The sequence below is a fragment of the Cucumis melo genome, chromosome 2 (genome assembly GCF_025177605.1).
Source record: "Cucumis melo cultivar AY chromosome 2, USDA_Cmelo_AY_1.0, whole genome shotgun sequence".
In the NCBI taxonomy this organism is placed as follows: domain Eukaryota; kingdom Viridiplantae; phylum Streptophyta; class Magnoliopsida; order Cucurbitales; family Cucurbitaceae; genus Cucumis; species Cucumis melo.
In genome coordinates, this window is record NC_066858.1 from 22,122,675 (window position 1) to 22,138,625 (window position 15,951).

The window sequence follows — 15,951 nt, forward strand, 5'->3', positions numbered from 1 at the left end:
CACATATACAAAATAAGGAAATTAAAATCATGGCAATAGAAAAATGAATTAAAATAATATTTTGATACCCAAAGTTTTAATTTTAGTTAGTTTATTTTGGTCCTTATACGATTTTCAAAAGTGACCGTATTCATTTTCTTTATTTTCAAAGAGATCAGAATTGTTATTTCTTTTTTGAAAGTTCAAACACTAAAATATATTGGAATTGAAATTACAATGATTAAAATGAATATTTTGAAAGTATAGAAACCAAAATGAATCAAAAATTTCGGATCAAAACAAATATTTTAAATCTTCATGAACCAAAATGAATCAAATCGATAAAAAATACAAGGATCCAAATAGTATTTATAAAGAATAATTAGATGAGGAAAAAATATATGAAAAGGCAATGGGTGGAGGTGACATGATAAGGGTAGCCCTAGCCAACTCAACAACTCAGAGTTTATGGTATTTATTAAATAAATACAAAGTAGTTCCAAAGTTGGATGGTTATGGCCTCAAGTTATTTGTGGACAAAGATTTTGATAGTTTATAGATATATGTATATTGTTTAATTTTATAAATTGTATTGAATACAGAAAGGGAAGGGTTTTTATAATGTTTTCTTTAGTAGTTGCACTTTTTTTGTGTCAAATGTCAGTTTATAATTAGTTATAATCACAAACCAATACTTGTTAAACAATGTGCTTTTATATTAGAGAAAATGAATAAAGATTCTTTATTCAATATGTTTTAAAAAAATCAATTAAACAAATATGTGATTATAAGTGACAAGAATTTGGCTATGACATTAAATCTTCGTTCTTGCATTTGTTTAATTATTTACTCTTACAACACTAAAAAATAATTATTAAAGAAAGTACTCTTGAACATAACAATGCTTAATACTTACGGGGTTACACAAACCATCAAAAGTTTACTCAAGTATTGCAACCCTTGTTAGTTGTTGTTTGATGATTTATTTAGGTACAATTAAGCCAAGCTATAGAAATTAAATTAAGTCATTATCGACATTTATATCTTCCCATAATCTTCAACAATTAGATTAAACAAGAGAATCCCAAATAAAATAAGTGGAGGGGAGATGTTTTAAGAAAAGAAAGGCATGGGAGTAGTTTAACCTAAAAAGACTTTAGAGGGCGGCAGGTTGAACGGCTACATAACGACATAAATAAATAAACAAAAAAGTATAAAATACATAGAAATTGCACTTACTAGAATGAATACTGGAAATTCCTTTGTTCAAAATTCGATGCAATTCATTGTTCTAAGTTGAACTACTACATGTAATATGATTTTTAAAAAGTTGGTTTTGATGACTCATTTATTATTGGGGTCCCAACGATTCCTTCTAACCATTTTTAATTGCTTAGGGAATTAAATTTTTCGAAGGTCAACCACAAACATATGTGACATGTATCTTAATAATGTGTTAATTGTCATCACCAACCTTAACCTTACCGCTGCAGTTATATATTCTATAGGATATAAAATGTTCCTGATTGGGATAAAATTCCCAAATTGAAAACATACCTTATAATAATTTACAAAATTTTCTAATTCTCTTTTATCAAAATCCAAATTGCACACTCAAAATTGGCCTACCTAACAAAAAATTTCGGATGTTTCTTACTCTTTTGGAAACAAGTTCCATCTTTTTTCTTTTGAAGATCTTCAACGTAAGCTGAATGGTTCACCATTTAGACAGCTATTCATGCTGTGTACTTGAATAGAAATCGGGAAATCGAAGGCTTCAGCTTTGATGGCAATTGATTCTATCTTCGGATTGTACCTATTGATCGAGTCAAAACCAGGAACTCAAGAAGCATATATAATGTGACATGTTTCAGTGGACTCGAAATTACTCGGTAGTAACGGTCCTCCTCTCCAATAATGATTCTAAAAATGATGAACAAAGCTTAGTAAGGGGTGGAAGTTCATGTGATGAACCACTGAAGATGGTCTCCCAAGGCCTCTGTGATGGAACAGATGGGGCAGACAAGGTCTGGTCCATCTTTGATTCAAATTCTGGCAGTTCGCCATAGATAGCTTCATATCCAAATTTCCCTGTAATAATTTGATTTATTAATAATCATGGGATTGACAAGACTTTTCCGAATGAATAAGATCTAATCTTGCAAACTATGGGATGAGATAAGGAGTTTTAAAAGATTCATTTAGGAATTGCAAAACTATAGGAATGGTATTAGAGGGATATTAAGGGTATATTAGTAAATATTAAATAGTTTCTTAGAGAAGTTGGGTTATAAGAAGGGGTAGATGATATTTTGGTGGTGAATTAGGGCTTGAGAGATTTAAAGATTGGGAGGGTCAGTCCAAGCGATTTATCTTGTATTTTCGTAATCTTTTATAATTCAATATATTTAGGGTCTATCATAAACCACAAGAACAAAAAAGGCACAATGGCACATGAGATCTCCTCAACAGTCATAACCAATTCAAAGGTCCCTTTTTCCTAAAGAAATATATAAATAATACATTAAGCATGCACATTTACATAAAATAAATAAACAAAAAATAGTATCAGGTCAATGCGGGGTAAGGATCTTTTTACTAGAGAAAACGAGGATATTGTGAAGGCCTAGATTAGAAAAGTAGGCAGTACAGCTATAGAGAATCAAATTGTTGATACGATTAAAATAGAAAATAATTTACCTCCAGTTTCTTCAAGGGCGTGATAGTTTCCCTGCTTGGTCAAACTAAGTTCTTGTGCTTCCTTGCCAGATGGGTCAAATAGAGTATACTCGTGGTCACCATTGATACAGACAAGCCATGGATGGCCAGATTTTTCATCTGAACTAATGTAACTTTTTTTGGATCGTAGAAACGCAAGACCCCCTCCCTGAGCCTGTGGTGGGACATCAACAGAAATTAATTATAAATTATAATTTAATATTAAGAAGGTGGGATAAAGGATGTAGAAAATAGTATACCTTCCTAACAGACCAGGTACTCAGGGGAACAGGATCATTGGCATTAAAATGCAAAATCATTCCATCTCTTCCTTGGAATGTTGAGTCACTAAATTGCAACTGTACAGATTCGGGGATAAGGGCAAGCACAGCAAAAGAAGACTTATCCACAGCACAGGCCAAAGCTGTTAGAAGCAAATCGTGAACAGCCACGATTAGAATTTAGGACAAATTTATGGTCATGGCTCAAACGTCATCTCACCATAAACAAAAGCTAATAGTCCATAAAATAATAGACGCTCCAGTGAAGGTGCCAACTGAAAGAAATGTATCTTTCATTTATCAGGATCCCTATACTTTCCAGTTTCCTTGTTCATTTTCCAGAATACACACTAATAAGGCCTCAAGGAAGTGCTTGGTATTTTAGGAGGAGCCAAGTATTTCAAATTGCACAACAAAAATTTGAATCACTCCCACTGGCAGTTAAGTTCCAGGAAACCAGCATGTTTATGGTCCCAAAAGCGCGCAGTTAGTCAATTAGTTGTCACAAGTTAATCTATAACTATTTGAAATCTTAAAAAGAAAAAGATAGCCGTCACTCACTGCAGATGCTTGCATTGTAAAGAGATACAGCCTTTGGAGCCTAGGACTAATTAACATAGACAAAAATTAAAAAATATTGTTTTGGCAAATATTAGCATCTCATCTTCATCAAGAAGTTTTAATGGTCGTTTTTTTTCCCTTGCTAATTTGTGAAATTGGTCTTCTACTGTTTTATCAAATTAAAGAAGTGAATCAATCATCTTGAGTTGAATTATATAAATTCCAAGTTAAAGGAGAAAGGAAAGGAGAGCATTAAACCTTCTATATGAAGCTTGTATGACCAGGATAATGATAGTTTTGACACAATCCAAACAGATAGTTGTGGTTTTGAACCTTGTGACACAGATACAAGAAACTCGGAGTCTCCAGCAAAGCTAAGATTCACAATTGGCTGTCCAAATTGAAAATCATGAATTGATGAGAGAGATGAATGCAGATAATGAAATTAGAGTAGAGAACTTCTCTAGTTAAAAACTTGGCAGAGCACATCAACAGTTTTACTTCCGTTTCTTCCCCTTTTTATCATTAACTAAGAAAGTCATTTTTTTAAATTGATTGTTCAAACACAGTATTCAAGTTTTGACAGACTTAAGATCGAGAGAAGCATCCGACCCACCACCAAATAACATTACATACTTGTCACAAAATGAAAAAGAAAAAATGTGATCAAACACATTATGAATTCACCTATAGAGCTTTTAAAGAAATGAAGCACAACCATTTATGTAGAAAAGAGGCAGGCTAAATTTCATGAAATACCAGCTGGACTATGTCAAATTTAACAGTTCTTTCTTATTGGGATTCATTTCGTTATTTTGGGAAATATAGGCTAATATGAGAGAACTTTATGTACCGTAAGAGTCTCTCCAATTACAGCAACGAGGATATTTTGCTCAGGGTCCCATAATGTAATGACAGTTTCTGCAGCAACAGCCAAAACAGAACCATCGGCAGAAAATGCGGCAGCAGTCATTGACTTCTTTCTGATAAAACAAAATCTTATGTGAGAATTGGAAAATAACAATAAACCATCAGTTTCAAACACCAGAGTAACATTACAATTTAGAAACTTTTTAAGGAAGAAAACAATTTCCAAATCCAACTTAAGCCTACATTTTAAAAAGTAAGAGAAATATTTTCTCCCATCATTCGAAAAACTAAAAATTGAATGCATACTTGTAAGACCCAACTGAATGGCACATCCAGCTTGAACTTTTCTCTCCCTGAACTTTCTGAAGTCCTCCATTGCAAACCCACATCTAAACATAAAAATAAATATAAAATAAAATGAATTTCATCGCAGAAAATACTATTATATAAGATTATTTTTGTTCCAACAGTACCTTGAAGTCTCCACCATATGATGTACTGACAACCATACGACGATTAGGGTGGAAAGCGAGAGCAGAAATCCCAGCATCCCTGTCAAATGGCAGTGCACTTTTTCATTCAGATCAAAGACGGAAACAGTATTTTCTGGGTCCAGCATAAAATACAAACAAGTGCAATGAAATTATGATCACAAGAACATAACTCTTCCGGTCTTATAGTAACCTTTGAAATAAATTTTCCTTGTGATTTTAGAAAAGAACCAGAAGCAAACCTGTGTGGCTCATATACAACGGTTGACAAACTAAACTTTTTGTTTTCCAACTCTGAATCCCAAAACTTGAGACAAATGAAACCACCAATTCCACCCTCAGGAATTCTAACTTCAGCAGTAGTCATTAAAGAACCATCAAGGGAGAGAGCCACAGAAGTAATAACAACCTGCCACCCAATATTCAAGTATAGTGATAGCATCAGACACATAATTCCTACTCCTACAGACATTATTTCAATAAAATGACACCAACATATAAGTTCACATACAGTGAGCTCTTCACCGGGTTGATGGTTCCTCTCACAAATTTGAACCTGCTAACATTATATGTAGAACAGTTAAGACTTAAGAGACTAAAATACTGACATAAAAACTGAATGCTTTTAGATATGAATGTGTCTAAACACGAAGCCATGTACAAACACATATATGAGAAAAGAGCCACATTCTGTTCATTACTTGGAAGTCAAGACTTTGTACAGAATGGCACAAATATCTGAGGTGCTGTTAGTTAGGTAACTCGTCATTTTGGTAAATAACGGTACAAAGAACACTAAGACAACACTTCCAAAAAGATATAAATTTTTCAAACTGTGTTGACAGGTCTCTCTCCAAATTTTCCTTCCCCTCCCTTTCAGGTTTTGATAATTAAGATCTTTCTGCATCTTCTTTAGCACTGGCGGATCAAGGTGAATTAAACTGCTTTGATCTTTTTTAAATGAGAATCTTTTACTATTTTTGTTAGTCTTGGTGAAAATGTGATTTTGATACAACTAGAATATCAACCTGATAAAAAGAGCATTTGTGGTCTAAGAAAGTCTGATAGCCATGTTATAGATAACACTGAAGGACATATCATGGTCTAATGAAACTCGTGTTAAACTAGATATTTATAAAGCCATGTAACAAAAGGGATACAAATAAGTACATTTTACTACCCCAGTTCATTAGCTACTTAAGTAATCAGTACATTCTCACCTCACAAACTCCACAGTCATCAAACAAACTGTAGAACTGAATGCTATAGTTTTCTGAACGAAGGGCAACTAGACCATCATTTTGATCAAAGGCAAATCCGTTATTAGATCCTTGACAAACATCAGGAAATGAACAAGGAAGCTGAAAATAACACAACACAAGAAGTTGCAGTAAAATAAGGCTTAAAGAACATTTATAGACAAATAAAATAGCCATTATTTTCTAATAAGACTTGAAGAAAATGTGTGAGAATTAAAATTAGATACAATTGTGCAGTCATCAAAACTTCGTATGCTAGAAAAGAAGTAAGAGATTAGAGAATAAGGCAATAACATGCATGTATCTAACAAACCTTATAGAAGAGTGAAAGACATCTTTAGCTTACTAAGCCAGTATGACAGAAATATCAAAAATCGATAGTCATTATATACGATAACCTAGGAAGCATATATTCTTCTAAATTTGCAGATCATTGGTATCAAGCTTAGTCACTTAAAAGCCCAACCTGCAACCCATTTTACTTTAAAGCCCACTTAAATCCGGTAAGCCAAAACAAAAGAAAGAAAAAAAGTAAAAAAAATACAGAAAGGCAATCAAATCTTCATTCTTCTCTCCCTCACTCTTTAAATCACGATACACGATCCCATCCACTTCAACTTTCAACTTCATTCTTCATTCTTCAATCTTCATCTTCTACTTCTTCAATGTCGTCTGCCCATTACCCAACCACCACTCAGCCTCACCACTGCCAACCAACCACCACTTCTCGGCCTCCCCAATGACAGTTACAATGCCACTGGGTTTTTTTCCCAGATTTAACTCTCTTTTATATCTACTAGAATTTAAGTTCCATAACAATTAATTGGACATCAACATTAAAACTATAATAATAATAATAATAAATAACAAATCCTCCACATATCTGTTCTTAGTATTTTAGAAATTGAAATATATGTATCCTTAATTGTGCTTCTTTAGAAGACAACAATGAAACAAGAAAGCTACATTCTTATGGCATGGAAACCATAATGTACATGAAGGAAACTACCTACTATGCTAAGAAAATAATAATATGGAGAAATTGTCAAAAAAAAAAAAAAAAAAAAAAAAAAGAGCAATAGTTTTACATAAAGACCCACACTTAAAAGAAATCTTTTATCTAACTTCTCATTTGGTGGCTTCTAATTGTATACCATTCTCCAAAACATATCTCCATGATATGCAAGGTGGCATAGCCCACAATTCTAAATCAGACAGTCTCATTCTTTCCAACCCACAAACATGATAAAATATCAAGGAAGGCCCCATCAATAAAAAAGAGAGTTCGTAAAAGGATTGCTGAAATAAACCTTGATCCCAGATATGGACTTCAAGATTTCCATGGAAGGCATTTTCAGTAAATGAATTTGATTGTCTGCACAAGATACCTGAAAAACTAATTTCAGTTTTAAACAAAAGGGCCAACAAAATCTGTGGCGGAATATACTTGGTTGTGGAAATAAAGGATCTACTTACAGAGGCAAGCAGAGGATCTGGAGAATCAGTAAAATACAATAGTGGTGACCCAATTCGTGGCAGGTATTTTCTCTTCTCTGTGTCAAGTTGCCAAACCACAAGAACCCCCTCCTTCCCACCTTAAATAAGATTTAAGAGTTGTGAAGATCAAAACATAAAAGAATAGGAAGTAATAAGCAACCATTGTGGACAGATAAGAATAGTGGCATTAAGAGTAACCTAATATGTCTAATTAGAATAATTCTAGATCATCACATGGATATCAGAAGAAGGAAGATGGTAGTGCGATTAACTGAAGACTTGCTAAATTAATACGTGCCACCCCTGAAGAACATGACATGCTACATTTCATTCTCCTCTAGACTAGGTTTCATGTGATGCAACTTGTATCATCATCAACCTTTATGCAACTGCATCCACTACATATAGCTAAAAGCCTAGTATCAGAGTGGCTCATCTCATGCAAGAAGACCAGAAAATTATTCAAATATTTACAAACCTTCCAATTGCTACCCTTAATAAGTCATTGTCAAACATGTAATTTCCATTACTATTGAGAAATTGAGCCTTCATTGAGAAAATGATAGAATGCACAAGAGCACACAAAAAAACCAACAAAAGCTACAAGAAGAGACTCTAAAAGCCCACAGCCCACTCAGATGTATTAAACCTTCTGCTCTCTCAAACTTCCTCCCAAAATCTCACGGTCAAACTTGTAATTAAAAGCACATTTTCTATTATTCCAGGATGTATTCCCATTTGCGATTGTGTGAAGTTCCAGGATGTATTCCCATTAGCAATTGTTATTTGTTGACATTTTACCTGAATAAAGATATGCCCCATCAGAGGAGAAAGAGAGAGCAAACACTTCAGTAGGATGCCAGTGCCTTGTAGAGCAAGAATCAGCATCATCATTTCCTCTGACTCCTGGTCTATCTTCATCACTGTCAAAAGACTTTTTGCCAGCTTCTTCACCAGAAACAGCAAATGTCCTATTACCGAATCCCCTCCATATTAAAATTCTCCCAGTCACATCACCTGCAGCTACCATTCTTTGGGTTGGGTGAAATGCAAGAACCGTCAAGTCTTTTGTGTGATGCAGAGTAATTCTTTTAGCCCCTAAATTTTTAGATTGTCCAATTGGCACTTTCCATACATGGATTTTGCGCTTATTTCGGATGCCAAAGAAGCTCCCTGATGAGCTAATAGTTAAATATTCAGGTTGTTGAGTCTGTTAAGAGTGAGAATAGTAATGATGTATTAATATAGTTTGAAACCTTACCAAAACATCCATAGCACTATATAAGTTTATGCACAGCTACCATGTTTTACGCCTAAAATATGCTTATGGATGTTTAGGCCAATATTTGCACGCCCTAATTGATTTCAAAGAACAACCACCCAACCCTATAATATTTGTCTCGATACTTCCTGAGCCAATAGCCTTGTACTTAAACATATGGAATAACACATGCAAAATGTCAAAACATAATTTTAGCAAATAAATATTTGTTTCAAAATATGCAACTATGAAACCATTAGGGATAATGAAAAGAATCTTAGTCAATTGCACCTCAGCTAAAATGACCCCAGCAGCCAAGCGAGACTTGGTTAAGTTACACTTAAGAATTTGTCCTCTCACAGGCACCGGCTTTCCATCCTTCACTCCTATGTTTTCCACTGATACATAAGCAAAAAGGTCACCAGACTTTGCATCCCTCTCCAACGGCTGGCCTAACAGAGAAGGGATGACCTGAGGAAAACAAAGCATGCGAAATAAACTATTTAGTTATAGTAACTCAAAGAACCAACACAATTCGTTGAAAAACATAGTTTTGAGCAACACACACACCATCGTTCCATACTCCACTTCATTGAACTGATATTACCAGTCCATGTCACAGTTCATTGAACTACATATTGATTCTATGTTTCACTTCCACTTTTAATTTTGGAATACACACCAACTAAAAAGGGCCAAAATTTAAGATTAACAAAGTTCCATTACTTGTTCGAACTTCCTATAAGATATTAGGTGAAAACTGACCCTAAAAGATTCCATATCATAAGCAACATGAAAGCGAATATCATCACTTCCCTTAAAGATATTAGGGGGGAAAAAATTGAGTCTTAAAAACAAGTTTCAGTGCCTTCTAATTTCACGAAGTCTAAAGTCTGAAGTCTAAAGATAACTACTGGTACCACCGTTGCATAATGAGAAGGACAAGCTGAAATATTCACTCCCCAACAAACAGTTGAAAAGGTAGTAAATAATTTCATAACCTAGATATGAGGGCTTTCTTAACCTTTTTCTAACACAATACCGATACTTATCAAATAGATAACTAGCTAACCATGGAGTAAACCGGTAGCCGAATATCTACGGTCTTCATGAGCTCCGGAATCGAGAAATCCCAATATCGAATAGTTCCATCGAGTGAAGTAGTCCAACAGAAGCACAAGATCTTACTTGCCGCACTAGAGGCCGGCACCACGGTGACCGATGTCACAGAGGCCTTGTGACCCTCCAAGGAAGTAATCTTAAGCAGAAGAAAAAGAGTCCAAAACAAACACGAATGTCAGAAAAATTGACAAACAGTATAGAAACCGAGTACAGAAGCAACGAAGAAGGCATTCACCTGCAAGCCAGTGGAGGTACTGAAAATGGAGACAGAGTAGCCGGTGCAGACAAGAAGCCGCTTGGCGTCATTGGAGAAAGCTGGAGGTGCTGAAACGTAGCTCTTCCCGCCGGTGATCATTTTACGGAGAGAGAGAAGCTGTGAGAATGGCAGATTGGTGAGGTTTTCCTCCGCCAAAGCCCTAAAGCGTTTGTTAAACCCCTCTCTCTCTCTCTCTCTGTTTTCTCTTAAGCCGTCGTCGATGGGAAGTTTTTGTTGAACGATGCCCTCTTTCTCAATTTTACAAAATAAACGTTTTTTTTAGTGATTATTGTTTTCTCTCCATCCTATAAGGTTAAAATAGTTCAAAAATATATTACTTCATTTAAATTTTACACAATTTTCCTTGTAAGTTAAAACATATAATTGTACAGAATTCTAAATAAAAAAAAAATTCTCGAAACATATTAAAACAATGATTAATCGAACAAAAAGAAAGTTGTATTTGACTATTAATACATGCTATATTTTTAAAAATAACCTTAAATTTTCAAAATTTAAAAAAAAAAATACTCTTAACTTGAAAGAAAAAAGTATAAAACATGCTTGTTGCTATAAAACACAAACGGTTAATATGTTTTAGTTATCTAGTTTAAAAATATTTAGGAGACTTTTCAATAGGTTTGGGTATTATTTAAATAAAATTTTAGGGCTTCATCAAAAACTAATTGTAAAAGTATTTTTGGACTTTTTTTGTGAGTATAAAAATATTTTTAAAACTTTGTTATTTCATGCGTGGTTAAGTTTTGAATTCAATTTTAGTTTGGCTATAAACTTTATTTTCAATTAACTTTTATTTCATTTTAGTTTCCATCAAGAAATTATTTAACACATGGAATCCGACTTATAAGGGAAAAGGGTGGCTATCAAGAAAAACCTATCCATCCCTCTGCATGAGATTTCAGTTAATGTACGAATTGTGGAATGATATATAATTAAATTTACTCACTTACTAGCTTATATGTTTTGGTCAATTAGTAATTTAAGATAGCATCAAGTCGCTACATCGTAGTTTCGAACCCACAACTGAGAGAACCGTTGAATGATACAAAATTACAAATTTGTCAAAATCTACCTTTATATTTATTCTTATTACAAATTTGTCAGAATCTATCTTTATATTTATCGTATCATTTAACTCTAATAATAATGAAGATAAAAACAAGTACAATCTAATTTAGCACACTCCATCCTCCAATCAGATTGTTATTTTAAAAACGAATCAAAGTTCAAAATATATTTCAACTTTTTTTTTTTTTGTTAAAAGAAAAGCTTGTAAGACTCTCTCTGTTACAATTAAACATTTGATAAAATCTCAAATGACTATTCATTTGGTTTAGACCTATGAAATCTCAAATGACTTGGATGGATGGAAGCAAACATTACCTTCATTATAATGGCACAAATAACCCGAAAGGGTAGCTCAAAATACATAAGCTAAAGGTTCAGCTCCAAAAGAACAAAAAAGATATCAATGAGGGGGGAAAAGAAGACGACGACGGTACACAACATTACACGGCTTACAACTACAACACGACCAAATTCTGTCGATTTTCGTATATGGTAGACGGAAATGGAATCACATTCCAAGATGGCTGGCCACTTCATCAGGCATTGTATAAACAATCAGATCCACTTCAGCCATTGCATAGATAGGTATAAATAGTTTCTCTATAGTCCAAAGATTGAGAGATCCTACAAACACATAGCAAGAAGTTTGATTCTTGAAGCATGCAAAAGTTGATATCAAAATAAAACCAAACATGTTGGCATGTAGAAGTTAGTAAAGGGCTGGGTTATGCACACAATGTCGCAAATTTTAGCACCTGTTACACGCTCTGAGCTTTGCTCGACGGTTCCTTTGCTTTCATGTCCCCAGTTTCCTGCAGTAAGTGAGATGATAAAATTCAAGATTTTATATACATACATATATAGACAGACATAAGAAGTTGGATTTGATATATAAATAAATGCATCTAAAGTTGAATTTGATATAGAATTAAATAATCTTTCTCATTTCACTGGGATTTATGACGATATCAATCGAGATCTGGTTCAATTATTAAGATATAAATAAACTCTCCTATTTTGCTAGTCACTCAAGTCAAATTTTGCGTCATTTATTACTAAAAGACTAAGTAATAAAGTAACTGTAAAAAATTTAACATTGTAAGTAAAATCTGTTAGAATTGTTCGTTGATGGAAAATATTTTAATAGGTATTTTTTTTTACTATGAATTCGCTTGAAGTAAACAAGCAATATGAAGTCAATTGGATTCTTTATGATATTGGTTAGAAACAGCACAAGATTTCTTTTTAAAAATCAAGCTTTATATTTTTTCATTTATCATTCCTTTTTTCTAATATCAAAAGCGTCCATGCCGATTTGTGACACCTTGACAAATGTCATGGACAACCTTCTAACCCCCACTAAATTTGGTTATAAAGGAAGCTTGTAGGATTCTAAATCCTAGGCCAATGGCCATTGACCACCATGGTTTTTCACTGTACTTGTGAATGTACCAATTGTTCATGGAAACTAAAACATGTTGCTTCAACAATTTCAGACAGATGGTCTCGAGTTAATAGTTGAAATTCAGTCAGCCTATGTAGATGTCCCTATGCCCCCCACCCTCCCAGTGCATGGCAGTTTCTTTCATCGCTGTTATTTGAGGGCTGTAACAAGAGAATTTTTTGGGAGCTTAAGAAATCTTGAGAAGAGGTATAATCCTAGTTACGTTCAACAGGGGTCTTTTGCTTCGCTATCCTGTTTTCTTGTATGCCCTTTCATATTCTTCTTTCATTTGTTTTCAATCAAAGTTGTTTCCTCGTTTTTTTTTAAAAAAAAAAAAGGAAAAGAAAAGTTAACCTTTCTGCCAAACTACCAGAAGTTCAACTTAAGACAGGTTTGGAGTTGTGTATGAATATGTCCATTTATTTTAGGGTTGAAACATCATGGCTTTTTTAGATGTTTTAATCAGAAAACTGATGGAGATAATATGAGAGAATGCAAAAGGACAAACTAGACAACCGAACAGAAGAAAATGCCCAGACCCATGGCTAAATATAGAATAAATGTTTTATTGAGTTTTGGAACTGTGCAGCAAAAGCTTTGAAGGTTTATTGAGATTTTCTACATTATAGAATAGGGAAGTCAGAGTAAAAGCTTAGATATAAGAATAAAATCTAATCATAACCGATGAAACTAAAATGCAAAAAGATTAACCAAATCATTAAGTGGGGAAAAACTACAACCTTTGCATTTATATAATATCTTTTTTTATATTTGGCAATCATTCATGTAAATAATATCTTAGGTCAGGCAATTATAATTCCTACTAGGCAAATAGAGAAAAGATAATTTACAAGTATATAATGATGACACTATAACTACATATACAAAAAATAATAATAATAATAATAAAACTAAACAACGGGAGAAGACTTAATCTTGAAGGATAACCATCTCATGTATTTAATCGCTTGTTTCTTATTTATGCACCAAATTATATCATTTATCAAAGGCAAGGAGGAAATGTCCATCTTATTGTTTCCCTTTACTCTATAGAAACATATGGGTTAACTTCAACCGCACATCTGAAACACGGATAGCCTCTTCATCCTACTTATCTTTCTCAGAAAAACAAGTGTGGAAAGCAGATAAGTTCAACTAGTTAACCCTATGCATTAAATGAAAATAAATGAAATAGCAAATGAAAAGGTAGAACAAGTTAGAGATACACTTGACTTCGAAGTTACTTCATATATGAGTAGTGAAAGTTTGCTTCAATTTCACTTCGTATATGCAGTTTCAACCAATAACTATTTTATTTCAACTATGAATAGGCCAAATCTGACTATGAATCAGAAGGGTAAGCGAAATGAACAGCCAATGTTAAAATTAAGGACATATACAAGAATATGTAACTGTACTACTAATAAATTTGACCAGATGCATACCATTCCCTTGCTCTCGTAATAATCATCTAGTGCCCACTGGTACTTAGATTGATTTAACCCGAACCAGCGTGCCAAATGGTCATCCAACCTTGAATGTGCTGCAAAATTACATCAGAACCATATGTTTTGATCATTTACAAAAATCAAAGTATGGCAGAAAATGTCTGAATTATGAAGCAAAGTTCCACCACTAATTTTATTCAGTTTCTTGTTCTCTTCTTCCCCTCAAATTCCCAAACAATTAAGCACAAGGTAACGTGGAGCTTAAACAAAAGAGAACTTCCATCAAATTTAACGAGAAAACCAATTTAAAGTATCAATATAGAAATTTCCAAAAAAAGAAAAAAGAATCAAATACAGAAGAACAATATATGGTAGAGGAAATTCACAAGATACTAGAGAAATAAGAACTATCACTCACAAACGTCTCCCCTGATTAGCAATAATGGCAACAACAAAAGGAAAAAGAATAAGAACAACACTACTATTCCATGAGAATCACGGTCTAATTTCACATCAAGCAATAGGGCTAAACCAATTACCAAATCCCCTGTAGCCACACAAAATAAAACCATGGACTTCCATAACGTTCGAACTCATCAATTTCCATAAATAGATTTTTCTCTACCACTATCAGCAAAAACAAGAGAGAAAAAGAAAAAAAGAAAGAAAGAAAGAAACCCATTCTCGTATCTATTTCCTGAATCCCCAGTATCCCAACATTAAATTCAAACAAAGCAACAAAAAACAAAACTCAAAGCAGAAACCCATTTTCCAGAACATGACATCGCATCACGAGAATTACCATTCTGCACTTTAGAGACAGCATTTCTGAAGAACCCAGAAACGGAGGCATTCCCATTAGGCACAGCAGCAAGAGAAACAGACTTATCGAACTGGTGAGGGGGAGGCTGAACCGGAGGTGGCTGAATGACCTTCTTAGGAGACTCAAACACCGGCTGAGGCTGAGAGGTCGGTGAAGGAGTGGGTGGTGGGGTCATGAAGACGGTATAGGGGCCAATTTTCCCGATCAAAGGAGGCGGCGTAGATTCACTATTGATGGGCATTGTGGTGATTGGAAGAAAAAAATGGAGAAGAAGAGTGAATGCAAAGGGAAATGGAAAATGTTGGATGAAGAAGAAGAAGAAGCTTTTTGGAGATGAAGAGAAAGTATGAGAAGGAATTTTGCTTTAGCTTAGCTTTAATGGAGAAAGTATTTAGATTTATATATTTTTTTTTCTTCTTTTTTTCTTTGGCCACTGAACGAACACTCACACAGTGTTCAAAGAATGGTGAGGGATCGCACGCAACCCGAGTTCAGTGTGTAAACTCGTTGGATCTTTGTCTTTCTTCTCTCACTCTTCTCTTTATTTGCATTTCCCCCCCTCCTATTTCTCTCAAATATCCCATTTGCCCTCCATTTATTTCTTCTTCTTCTTCCTTTTTTTTTTTCTTTCGATTCTAAAAGATAAAAAGATTATATTGGAATTGAGAAGTATGCATTTAGGGTGAAGGAGGGACGAAGGGAGGTAGAGTAAAACATGAAGTTACTCGACATGTGTACGAATTCTAATGGTAAATAAGGTTGAGCCTCTAAGTCAAATACTTCTAAGTTTTTTCTTTGTTTCAATTTCGTCTATAAAATGTTATGATTTTTAAATTTTGTTTCGAAATGATC

At 34.0% G+C, this 15,951-nt stretch overlaps 2 protein-coding genes across 4 annotated transcripts; both read right to left on the reverse strand.

Moving 5' to 3' along the window:
- Nucleotides 1-1,445: 1,445 nt before the first annotated feature.
- LOC103494254 (uncharacterized) lies at nucleotides 1,446-10,569 on the reverse strand. 2 transcript variants are annotated; one of them, XM_008455367.3, is made up of 16 exons: nucleotides 10,275-10,569; nucleotides 9,990-10,175; nucleotides 9,209-9,388; nucleotides 8,458-8,866; nucleotides 7,636-7,754; nucleotides 7,470-7,547; nucleotides 6,121-6,261; nucleotides 5,412-5,459; nucleotides 5,143-5,309; nucleotides 4,883-4,961; nucleotides 4,716-4,798; nucleotides 4,393-4,522; nucleotides 3,798-3,930; nucleotides 2,958-3,121; nucleotides 2,680-2,872; nucleotides 1,446-2,070 (listed from the first exon to the last, which is right to left on the reverse strand). In XM_008455367.3, the coding sequence occupies exons 1-16, from the start codon at nucleotides 10,392-10,394 to the stop codon at nucleotides 1,865-1,867; spliced, it is 2,436 nt and encodes an 811-aa protein (XP_008453589.1). In that variant the 5' UTR covers nucleotides 10,395-10,569; the 3' UTR covers nucleotides 1,446-1,864. The 2 variants fall into 2 exon arrangements, with proteins under 2 accessions (XP_008453589.1, XP_008453590.1); XM_008455368.3 differs by having other exon boundaries at nucleotides 5,412-5,456; nucleotides 10,275-10,559.
- A 1,114-nt stretch (nucleotides 10,570-11,683) lies between these two features.
- On the reverse strand, nucleotides 11,684-15,715 carry LOC103494256 (uncharacterized). 2 transcript variants are annotated; one of them, XM_008455370.3, is made up of 4 exons: nucleotides 15,079-15,715; nucleotides 14,274-14,371; nucleotides 12,140-12,196; nucleotides 11,684-12,008 (listed from the first exon to the last, which is right to left on the reverse strand). In XM_008455370.3, the coding sequence occupies exons 1-3, from the start codon at nucleotides 15,338-15,340 to the stop codon at nucleotides 12,143-12,145; spliced, it is 414 nt and encodes a 137-aa protein (XP_008453592.1). In that variant the 5' UTR covers nucleotides 15,341-15,715; the 3' UTR covers nucleotides 11,684-12,008; nucleotides 12,140-12,142. The 2 variants fall into 2 exon arrangements, with proteins under 2 accessions (XP_008453592.1, XP_050936920.1); XM_051080963.1 differs by having other exon boundaries at nucleotides 11,684-12,196; nucleotides 15,079-15,593.
- Nucleotides 15,716-15,951: the final 236 nt, after the last annotated feature.

Excerpts from the sequence above, each read along its gene's own strand:
- LOC103494254 (XM_008455367.3), bottom strand. The coding sequence starts at position 10,394 with ATGATCACCGGCGGGAAGAGCTACGTTTCAGCACCTCCAGCTTTCTCC. Across the intron at positions 4,962-5,142 it reads GTTGTATATGAGCCACACAG|GGATGCTGGGATTTCTGCTC; the intron begins GTTTGCTTCTGG and ends GCCATTTGACAG. Across the intron at positions 2,873-2,957 it reads GTACCTGGTCTGTTAGGAAG|GCTCAGGGAGGGGGTCTTGC; the intron begins GTATACTATTTT and ends GTCCCACCACAG.
- LOC103494256 (XM_008455370.3), bottom strand. The coding sequence starts at position 15,340 with ATGCCCATCAATAGTGAATCTACGCCGCCTCCTTTGATCGGGAAAATT. Across the intron at positions 14,372-15,078 it reads TGTCTCTAAAGTGCAGAATG|CACATTCAAGGTTGGATGAC; the intron begins GTAATTCTCGTG and ends GTAATTTTGCAG. Across the intron at positions 12,197-14,273 it reads ATTACGAGAGCAAGGGAATG|GAAACTGGGGACATGAAAGC; the intron begins GTATGCATCTGG and ends CACTTACTGCAG.